An 11601-nucleotide genomic window follows, 5' to 3' on the forward strand; every position below is an offset into this window, starting at 1 on the left:
TTGAATGTTTAATATTTTAAAGTAAAACATTATAAAGTCTTATAATTATATGTAATTATAAAAGCATGTAGACACGTTTTTTGATTTAAACCTTTTTATTAAAATTGTTATTTTTATCTCCAATCTCTTAGAAGTTTTTTTTTTTGAACAACTTATCATGCCATAGTGTCCATTTTTCAATTTCACACTAGAGAGAATATTACGAAAAACTAATATAATCAATTATGAAATTTATGAATAGTAAGTAATACATTCGTAACTAACCTTATCATTCGGATTAAAATATTAGTTTTTATTTGTTTCCTGATAAAAATATTATAAAGGCTATTTGATCAAAGATCGTTTTGTAATCTATGGAAATTTCCAAAAATAGGGGGAGTAATATCTGAGGAGTGGTTAGCTAATTTAGCTTATTTCCTTCTAAGACGAACACGTTTGACTCTGCAATTTCGAAGTGTCACGTAATAGTCAAAGTAATTGCAACATTAAGAAAAGCCCCTCTTTAATTAACATATTGAAGCTATGCGTTTCCTCCTCAAATGAACATAATAAATTATAGAGATTAATAAATGTAGTACAACTATATAATCCCAGAATTTGTGAAATAAGCGGTCATCAAAAATCTATGTAATCCCGTAAATATTTCTTCCCTCTAATCCTCAAATATTACATTGCTATATACTAATCTCAAAAAACTAAATACAAATAATACTGTTCTCCAAAAAAACTAAAAAAATTGATGTTGTTTATTTGATAAATTTGCTAGATTTATTACAATCTTTCTCTCTTCCCCTATTCATACCCTTCATTTTTGGGAGGATTTTTGATACCAACCTGGGATTTTACATGTAATTCGGGCAAAACAACTTTCATTTTGCATGAAACTTTAACGTTTCAGGGACATTGATCAACAGGTATTACATTTTTTCTCTTTTTTAATTTTTATCTTGGATTATCATTCATTGTTCAAATTCATAGTTTTTGCAGTTAAGCTAAATTATACTCCCTCCGTTTCGTTTTAATTGTTACACTTTGATATTTTACACTATTCACAAATTTCACTTTGACCATCATTTGTGATTTATACACGGATGAAAATAGTCATATGGGATCTTGTCAGATCATCATAACATGTATTTTATTAATATGTACATTTTATGATTTTTATAAATACAAAACTAAAGATATACGTCCGTAAAGTTTTGTATTGACATGTGTGAAAAGTGTAAGGGTGTAGATTTTAAAATGAAACGGACGGAGTATTGATCAATATGAGGTAAAATTTTAGCATTTACATTTTCCCCCTGATTATTCTAATATTTTGTTACAGGGTACATTTATCTGAAAAGACCCAGAAATTTTGATCACAAAAGAAGACACTTTTTCTTAGGAGAAAAGACCCAGAAAGAAAAAAAAAACAGATATCTAGAATTTGTACCCTTAAAAATTGGGTATAAAATGGAACACTTCAGGCAAATTGGAGAAGTTTTAGGAAGCATGAAAGCTTTAATGATATTACAAGACAATATTCAGATAAACAAGAGGCAGTGCAGTTTTTTGTTTGACATGTTTAATTTAGCCTTTGAGACATTGTCAGAAGAGATTAAGCAAAACCTTAGATTAGAAGAGAAGAACACAAAATGGAGAGCATTAGATCAACCTTTAAAGGAGCTTCATAGAGTATTTAAAGAAGCAGAATTGTATATGAAACAATGCATGGATTCTAATAAAAATTGGTGGGCGAAAGCGATTTACTTTCATAACAGTCAAGAGTGTATTGAATTTCATATGCATGACTTGCTGTGTTATTTTGCAATCGTTATCGAAGCGATTGAAACAGCTGGGGAGATATCAGGGCTTGACATAGATGAGATGAAGAAGAAGAGAATCATACTCTCTAACAAGTATGATATGACTTGGAATGATCCAAAACTATTCTCTTGGAAATATGGGAAACAATATTTGATTTCCAATGATATTTTAAGTAAAATGCATAATGCTCCGAAAGAGGATAAGTGGCTTCTGATAGGAATGATCAAGGAGAAGAAGGTTTCTGGTTCGTCTATCATGAGTAAACAACTCAGTGATTTACTTGTGAAGAAACTGAATGAGGAAGAATTGCTCTGCCATAGTACTTCGGTTTTAACTGGAGCAAGAGATTATCAAGTGAGAAGGCGGTTAGGTGGGGGAATAATGCAGTGTAAAGAGATACAATGGTTAGGGGAGAGTTTTGTTTTGAGACACTTTTTTGGAGAGTCTTCATTGTTAAATTCGGAAATTTCTTCATTGATGTCTCTTTCACACCCTAATGTAGGTCATTATCTTTGTGGATTTCATGACGAGGAAAAGAAAGAGTATTTCGTTGTGATGGAGTTGATGAGCAAAGATCTTAACTCCTATATTAAAGAGGTTTGTGGTTCAAAAAGGCGGATGCCCTTCTCTTTCCCAGCTGCAGTTGATATCATGCTCCAAATCGCGAGAGGTATGGAATATTTACACTCAAAGAAGATATATCATGGAGATTTGAACCCTTCGAATGTTCTTATCAAGCCTAGAAATTCATCTTCAGAGGGTTACTTTCATGCTAAAATCTCTGGTTTTGGTTTAAAGGGTGTTAAAACTGTGGCTTCTAGGACCTCCTCGCCGAACCAAAATGGAATACAACCATCTTTTATTTGGCATGCCCCTGAAGTCCTGATCGAGCAAGAAAAGGCAGGAAGTAGTAGTGGAAAAGACTTCAAGTACTACTCTGAGAAAGCTGATGTTTATAGCTTTGGGATGCTTTGTTTTGAGGTTTTGACAGGAAAAGTTCCTTTCGAAGATGGGCATCTTCAGGGAGATAAAATGAGTAGAAATATAAAGGCAGGAGAGCGGCCTTTATTTCCATTTGCTTTGCCAAAGTATTTTGCAAATCTGACTAAGAGGTGCTGGCAAACAGACCCAACTCAGAGACCAAATTTCTCATCAATTTGTAGGATACTACGCTATATCAAGAGATTGATTGTGATAAATCCTCATCTAGCTCACTCTGAAATTCCGTCGATAGTTCAAGTAGATTATTGTGATATAGAGGCCGGTTTCATGAAGAAGTTCGTGTCAGAGGCTAATGTTGCAGTAACTCCTGTATCACAGATACCATTTCAGTTGTTTTCTTATAGATTAGCTGAGAAAGAGAAGCTTAATGACGGGATCAGTAAAAAAAAGAGTTGGGAATCACATAGCGAGGTTGTTATGTCATCTCATATGGATGATATGGCTAATGGTATTTTTGAAGGCTCATTTTCACCAGCTCATGACACCAAGTCTATGTGCTTAGAGATTCCTGAGAAGAGACTTTCAGTTTTCAGGAGGATTAATGGCCTGACCACAACCACAAATAAGCAGTTCTTGCAAAGACGCAATACAATGTCCGTGTTTCAGGAAATCCCGGAGAATAATCTTCCGATCCTAAGGAAATCAAAAGGTGTAGCAGCTGGTGACTCGTCTTTGCTAGTGCACACTGCAAAGTCAGGCTGCTCAGAAATTCCTGAGAAGAAATCTTCACCTTTGAAGAAATGCAACACACTTTCTTCTCTCAAAGTTCCTGATGAGACACCACCACTACCTGAATGTAGTGAGATCCCTGCAAAGAAACTTCCAGATAAGAAGGTTTTGTTTCAGAGGAAATCTAATAGTGCCAGAACGAGCAAAGATCCAGGTCAGTACTGCGCAATAACATGGGTTGCTCATTTAGGTTCTTTTGTATATTACTGTCATATACTATACCAGAATGATCTATAATGCACTGCAATAACTTTCGTCTTTTTAAGGGAAGAAAGAAACTGTAGTCGATAGACCCCTCTTTTGATGCAAAATCGTCTTACTAATCGTAGAGTAATCATCTCATAGCTTAGTACTGGTAGATGTTACTTTCATGTTAAAAGCCAGTTCTTTGTAGGCCTTTCTCCTGGGGGCGGAGAGTCATGAAACTAGGGAAAATTTGCTTTCTGTTGTCATAAGAAAAAATTACACCCTAATAAGCCTAGAAATATCATACTGAATTATCTTCACTGAACCACAGCAAATTCTGCAGGGAAAGCTAAAGGCAGAATGAAAGGACCATCATTGTTTAGTCCGCGAGGTCATAGTACCCGGATGACTGCAGAGAGACCACAACAACAATCCACTCCGCTGAAGCCATTTAGATATCAACAGAAACAAGCTGGTCATTCACCAGATCACTCAAATCATTAGTTCATCGATCAGCACTGAAAATTACTTTCAACTCTTCCTACATTTTATGTTATGTGGTAATCACTGCTCCCCCTAGTTGGTGTGTAAGTGTGGAGGTTGATCATGATCCTTTGAGAGCGCATTGCGCCCTGAATTGCTTTGAGGACAGTGGGATTCTCTGGTCTTCCAAGTAGGAAGAAACATGGCTATTCACCTAATCGTTCTCAACTGAATAAAGACGTATCGACAATTTGATCCTTACTAGCTCTGTCATTCCTTAAAAAGGTAAGCTTTTCTAACAGTTACAGATACTCATAAACTCCTCTTTAATATAGACTTGTCCCTAACATGCCCAAAAACACCCCATGATTTTTCTTGCTCTCCCAAAATCCTCTATAATATCCCCTTTGTTCTCGAAAACTCTCGATTGTAAACAAATTCTATTTAGTTGTTAGGAACTGGGAATACCTCGTCTGCTCGTCATTCCTTTTTGTAAGGGGTAAGAATAGTGAGATACGTCCGTCTTATGTGGAGAACGATAAGGTGATCGTCTGTAATCGCAGAATTACAATTTACACAAATATTGTAATGCACTTGAGATTATCTTGTACTAATTTTAAGAAAGTTTTGGAGACATTAGGATTATGTTCTCTTATGCAGAGTTTTTTCTTGCACATTAGAAAAGAAGTTTGGACAAACATTTTTCTAAGTAATAGTAGTTCACATTTCTGATTTTGCAAGGTTTTTACTTTAAGAGCATACTTATGTGATCAAGAGATTTTTATTGTTCTCTTAACTTTTTTTGGATATAGATTACATGTTTTTTGTAGCTTTGATATGTTTTCTAGTAAGACGTTCATCTCATTGTTAGATATCTAAATGTTCCCCGAACAAAAAAAATTAATGCATCGATATCAACTAGTATAACTGGTAAAAGTTGGAAAACCAATCAAAAGAGCAATAATTTCGTGAACAATTACCTACTTGTTACTGAGAATAACTACTAATAATTTTTTTTTCTATCAAGAATTTTGGCATAGTGGCTAAGATTGAGGTACTGTGAACGATAAGTCACATGTTCGAATCCCCCTTCCCTTCTTATATTGTATACTGCCTTTGTGGCTCATATGAATAAATTTTTTTTTTTTTTTTCCTTTTGGAAAAGAAACTTCATAATCATGAGAATTTGTTCAACTCGCATCACCAACTAATATTTGCAATTAGTCGATCATGTCAAAAGAGGCTCATTTCTATTTCTCATAATTTTCCATTTTGAATTTTGTGTTGTTTCAAAACCCTCTAAAGTGCTCCATTGAAAATAGTTAGTAGGAAATTTTACAATCATATAAGGAAAATTTATTTTTGTTGATGTTGATATATTTTGATTACGGAAAAGCCAAACGTGGCCGACCTTTAAACGATATAGGCTACGTTTTCTGGATTGGAAGAAAATGGATTAAACTGCGAGAAAATGAATTGAACTACGAGAAAGTTGAACATGAGAGAGTGTATGAACTAAACTAAACTGTGATAAACTGAACAACGAGGAACCGAACTGAAAATAAGTCCAAAAAAACTGGCTTATGTGATGGATAACGTGTTAAAAGTTTGTGTGTTTTATTTAAATTTATTAGCCATTTGTTCTTGTTTTTATATAAACAATAGAAATCCTCATAATATTATATTCATTTGTTCTGTTATAAATAAAACGTTTGCTTTTTCACGCAACCCAACGCGCTTCTTTTATCATCAATATCTTTAGTTGTGTACACGTAAAAAAATATAAAAAAATTATAATTTGATAGTATGCATCGAGACGAATCTAACAAGATCCCACTTGACTATGTTTTTCTTTATATAATGACGATAAATTAGACTCGAAATTAATTAATAAATAGTGTCATTTTAACCAATATTTCATTTTAAATAAAACGGAGGAAGTAATTGTGAGAAGTATTCTGCCAAGACCTGCTCCACAATGTCTCCATCCACATCCCCTCAAAAAAAAAATGTCTCCATCCACATGCCTTATCTTAAAGGAATCAGAAAAATGCCAAAGTATCAACAAAGTGATGAGTTTCATCGACAATAATGGGCATATTATTGGTATTACTATCATCATTAGTAGTCTTTATCATCACTACATCACATTTATAGGTCTTGTCAACAACTATTCAAGAGTAACCGATGGTCATAGGTTATAATGTTTGAGATTTACATATGGAGCAAATGATTTATTACAAATCCTAAAAAGGGTATATATTTATAATTGCAAATGTGTGAGGTTTGCATATGGAGCAAATGATTTGATTTCTCCACTCATCTATATAGGCATATAAGTAGCATAGGAAGTTGCATTGCAAGTATTTGCAACGAGTAATTCGACTAATCTCTCACATTCAAAATTTCGAGTTAGAATGATCTTTGGTCATTGCAAACTTTTGATGTATGAAAGTAATCGAGAGGTACGGTTATGCAGATAAAACTTGGTTGACCCACTACTAATATAATTTAATGTAAGGTGAAATCTAACTCAACATTTAACAATTATTCTTTAATGATCTATTAGGAGTGGGTAATCTATCCAGTGAATAGATGTAGTTATGTCAAGATTAGGCTATCGATGTAATAGTACTCGAATAGTCTAATAGCATTAGCTTTATCGCTAGATTCCTGGGCTACTTTACTTCAATGTCTTGAAACATGTTGATATTATAACGACGGTATATTTGCAATTTGCAAATAGAATAAATGTCATTAACAATGGTTTCGGTCAAGGAAATACATAGAAGTAGTGCTAGGGGAATTTCATCACTTGGTGCACGACTAAGGTTTGATGCTCGACATGTAAATTAAAACAACTAGATATATGGATCTCTTTTAACCTCTAAGAATGAACGGTTGAAAAATGTAACATATTATGTTCAAGATAATTTTTGGTGATATATTCAACAAAAATAATAGTTTACTTATTACAAAAGGTTGTATATTTATACAAGTAGTAGGTAAAATCTAACATATAAATTGATAATAGGTATATTAGAAAAAAAAAATGATGTTTTTGGTTTCAATATAATCTTATAATGATTAAATGTGCAGTGTTTTTTTACTAGATACACTTTTTTTTATGATCTGAACAAAAATGTGTAGAACGATTCTGAATCGAGTAAAGCTCTCAGCAATTTTTCACTAGAGGTCCTATTCATAATTTATCCCTCACCAAAATCTTTAGTCATAAATGAATTCTTAACTGGGGATTTGGGGAAGTGCCATGTTTCAATTCTAGTTAGTTCTCATCAAAAGGATTTTTTTTGGGCCCCATTTGGGGATTCATGGTAAGATGAATTACCTCTGGGCTTGCCCTCGCACAGGGACACTCACCCAGAGGTCCAACAAGCCCCAACCCCCCTCTCCCCCTCCCCAACAATATTGAAATTTGCTTCCACCAAGATTCAAACCTTGGTCTCCCATGTGAGAGATAGGAAGCGATACTATTGGACCCAAGGGTTCTTGGTTCTCATCAAAAGGATTTATATCATCCTTTTTTTAACATAAATATGTAGTACTTCATACTGTTTTTTTTTTCTTTCAAGAAGTATTGAATTTTTTTGGGACCAATTTACAGTTAACCTTTATAGCAATAGTTATATCCTTGGATCCAACAAAGCATGTGACAATTAATTATAAAAGGTATGTGAGCCAAATCCAATCGTTTGATAGAAAGTACAAAGAAACACATAGTTTGAAGTAATTGCTTAACATTGAGAATTTGAGATAATTTACAAAGACAGTTTAAACAGAATACATGGTACATAAATTCAGAAACAATGGAGGGTTCCCAATTATGTCAATGTGGCCAACCATAAAGACAGCCAAGTTGATAAGCAAACAATTTTGGGAATCCACAAGTGCAATTGAAAGGTTTTTGGGGGTTAAATTATGTACAATTAGAGAATAAGAGGCAATCAGCCATCTATTTTTCATGCAATGTATCAAACATCATCAGCATCACTACTGCCAACATGTGCTTCATGAGTGACCCAATAGTTGCTACCATCAGGGCCAAACACCTTATACCTGCTTAACCAAAAAGACCCGTCACACGTCATAATTTTTCGATACTCACAAAGTAATAGATAGGTCTTGTTTCTCCTTGAAAAAAGGCTAAATGGAGAACAGGTTCATTGGTGAAGAAAAGAGCGGAAATGGTGTGCGGCCCATGCCAAGTGGGTTTACCAGATCGGCCATCTTTCACCTTGTTAAAGAACCGTTCTTCATTTAGCCTCGCTTTATCTCCTTGAACTTAACAAAGCTACTGACCGCTCAAGAACAGATTTTCCTTCTTTGTACTTCTGGCTCTTTTCATGGGCAGTCTCCTGAAAGAAGACATCCCACACCAGTAACTAACGGCAAACAATGTGTCCAAGCATACAGGAGAATTGATGTTTCATAGAATTTCAGCCTGCTAAGCTTACATATTTCCATCCCACAATTGATCCACATCCGACACAGAAAATATCAGCCACGCTATGCATCCCAGTCATCATCAATCTATCTTCTTTCTCTCCAAGAGTAACATTGACACTGCCAAACAAATTTGAGAAAATTTCTTCTAAGGAGCTAAATGGATAACGATTGGTTCTATCCATACATATCAAAGAACCAATGACACAGCCATAGACATGTGTATCTGATAATGTGAGTTTGTCCATAATAATTGATTATTCCATGACTCCTGTTTGACATATTTCATGTCTATGGATATCAAATTAGACATGAGGGATACCAATTTTTATATATATAGCTCATCCAAATGGCTAAGAATCAATACATTTCAACTCACACTGAAGAATGACTCAGCTATAGCTAGATAGTGTGAACTTAGAGAAGGCACAATTGCACAAGGAAAAAATGGAACAGGCAAATGCCTGAACAACTTCATTACATGAATACATAGCACAATTGTTTCTTTGACATGTCATATAAGCAATATCGTGAGGTTCTCTATCCAGGTGCTTCTAGAAAGCTCGTTATATTTAATAAAAGAAACAATTCAGATAGTTTGGATTTTGGAAACTTACACCCTGTTGAAGAGATAAGCCTTTCCATGCCTGCTATGAAAAGACTGAATCAACACATGTAAAGCTGTTGTCAGATAATGGATTACATCAAATTTTTTTCCTTTTAGCACCTATTCATCACATCAAATGCAACATCCACATATATCAAGCACACACTCCACGAGTACACGGGGCACACTAAGATGCACCGCTATGTTTTTCTTAACAATATACCTGCATATGTAGGGATTATTAAGAAGGAAAAATATGTTTAAATATAGATATATTTTATAAATCCACTTGTTTCTATGGTACCCTCATTTCAACAATCCTAAATCCTACACTGACAACAATGGTTCATAATTCAATATCTAGCTGTGCAGCACGATCCAATCAAGATGGTCTTACAACAGTCATCTTAATCTATACGACTATACAAGTATCACTTCTTATCTTCCCTATAGTGCACTTCTCACAGTTTAATCAGAGAGCCTTGTATTACCAAAAACCTTGATATGATCATCCAACACAATGGTCCTACAATACATTATCTCAATGCCAAGCAGACAGCTAGCACCCCATTCTTCCTAACAATTTATATCATATTTACATCCTTTTCTCATAGTCTTGTGCTGCACATCAGTATAAAAACAAAGACAGTCTAATAAAAGCCACTCCAAGTCAGAACTAGATGGTTTCCCACTTTCCCATGACTAGATGAAGCGGCTTGTTTATATGTTTAATCAAGAAAACACCAACTCCAGATATGACTTCTTAGAAGCAATCGAAAGGATAAGTTTGGCAAGAACAAAAATCAAAAGAAACATCCGAAAACCCACCACGAATCAATCAAGCAAAAGCAATCTTATGCACACTACACCCACAGGACAAGAACTACTTCCTCAAACCCAATAAAACTTGAGTTTCTGAATTGCAATATTCTAGTGAACCCATTTCTCTTATGAAGGTCATCATTCATTCAATAAGGCACTCCTAAACCATCCAGTTTCTGATAGTATAGATCTTATTAATAACAGGTAAGTAGAAAAAAGGGGGAAACTAGCAAACATAACAAAGTTCATTGATCACCAACTCCAGAAGATTGATTGCTTTGATTCATCAGTACCAAAAATAAGTAGCAGCAAAAACTAGTAATATACAAAATCAACAATCAGTAATCTCAAAGTCTAGTACATAGGAGTATAATCAAACTTCCAAAACCAACCCAAAAAAATTCTCCTCAAAATCATCAACTTATTCACCAAAAATATATCCAGCAAAAACTTATTTCTAATCAACAAATAATATTAATCCTCCAATATCATACCCACAATCACCAAAAAATTGATCAAGTCAACAAATCAAGATAAAAATCAACAGAATCATAACAAAATAATACATGATCATGAAAATCCAAAAAAACCCAATTCCAAAATCAACATGAAAAATCAAATTAACATAATTAATCATATTCAAAATAAAAATAAAGGGATGATTTTGATACCTTAGAAACAATATCTTCACTGACAGCAAGATGGGTCCTACAGTGCTTGCAACTATAGATCTTCCCTTCCAAATGCACCACAAACAACCTCCCCATCTCACCAATTTCAATTATACCCAATTTTAGCAAGCTTTTTCCAAAATCACAGGAAATACCCAGATGAGAAAAACAATCATAAACATAAACAAAAAACAAAAAAAAAAGTTAAAGATGATATCTTGCAAAAGTTGATAGAATGATTCCAGAAGTATACGCAAAGAATTTAAACAAAATGTGATGATAATATAAAGTAAGATACCCAATGAAATGAAACGTGCAAAAGTTGAAGAGAGAGAAAGAAGAACGGTTGAAATATTGTGTATTACCTGCGCAAAAACTGAAGTTGGAACAACCAAAGAATTAAAGAAATGTGAAGGGACAAATTACAAAAACAGTACTTTCATGAATTTTCACAGTTATTTATATTTCATCATAGCTTAAAAATCTTTCCTTTTTCTTTATTAATTTTTAAAAAGACTTTCTTTTTTGGGATGACCCCATTAAATTTTCTCACTTTCTTTTTGTGAAGTAAAAAACTGACAAGACGTGCAATTGTGATGGGAAGGTAGAACTACTAGGTTCCATTTTTAAATTTATTTTCAATGGGATGGTTTTGAAGCTTAAAGGTGAAGAAAAAATATAGGTGCAATGTGCAAAAGTAGGGTGATTCATTAAATATGAGATATGATATTATTGTTAATGAATCAAATACTAAAAATAACATTAATCTTTTCGTGTCAATGCATAATTTTCGTAAAAAAAAAGTTAGGAAAATTAAATTTAAAA

General features: G+C 33.8%; 2 protein-coding genes across 6 annotated transcripts; one reads left to right on the forward strand and one right to left on the reverse strand.

The window, feature by feature from the left end:
• Nucleotides 1–16: 16 nt before the first annotated feature.
• On the forward strand, nucleotides 17–4846 carry LOC104903468 (uncharacterized). Of its 2 annotated transcripts, XM_010691506.4 has the most exons (3): nucleotides 17–914; nucleotides 1331–3697; nucleotides 4061–4846. In XM_010691506.4, the coding sequence occupies exons 2-3, from the start codon at nucleotides 1459–1461 to the stop codon at nucleotides 4231–4233; spliced, it is 2412 nt and encodes an 803-aa protein (XP_010689808.1). In that variant the 5' UTR covers nucleotides 17–914; nucleotides 1331–1458; the 3' UTR covers nucleotides 4234–4846. The 2 variants fall into 2 exon arrangements, with proteins under 2 accessions (XP_010689808.1, XP_010689812.1); XM_010691510.4 differs by having other exon boundaries at nucleotides 17–3697; nucleotides 4073–4846.
• Nucleotides 4847–7907: 3061 nt separating this feature from the next.
• LOC104903463 (protein yippee-like) lies at nucleotides 7908–11340 on the reverse strand. Of its 4 annotated transcripts, none has more exons than XM_019248227.3 (6): nucleotides 11075–11340; nucleotides 10777–10906; nucleotides 9294–9403; nucleotides 8688–8796; nucleotides 8533–8588; nucleotides 7908–8289 (listed from the first exon to the last, which is right to left on the reverse strand). In XM_019248227.3, exons 2-6 carry the CDS (start codon nucleotides 10870–10872, stop codon nucleotides 8205–8207), a joined length of 456 nt encoding a protein of 151 aa, XP_019103772.1. In that variant the 5' UTR covers nucleotides 10873–10906; nucleotides 11075–11340; the 3' UTR covers nucleotides 7908–8204. The 4 variants fall into 4 exon arrangements, with proteins under 4 accessions (XP_019103772.1, XP_019103771.1, XP_010689802.1 ...); XM_019248226.3 differs by having other exon boundaries at nucleotides 11142–11337; XM_010691500.4 differs by having other exon boundaries at nucleotides 9294–9337; nucleotides 11142–11305.
• Nucleotides 11341–11601: the final 261 nt, after the last annotated feature.

Source organism: Beta vulgaris, chromosome 2 (assembly GCF_026745355.1).
Source record: "Beta vulgaris subsp. vulgaris cultivar EL10 chromosome 2, EL10.2, whole genome shotgun sequence".
Taxonomy (NCBI): domain Eukaryota; kingdom Viridiplantae; phylum Streptophyta; class Magnoliopsida; order Caryophyllales; family Amaranthaceae; genus Beta; species Beta vulgaris.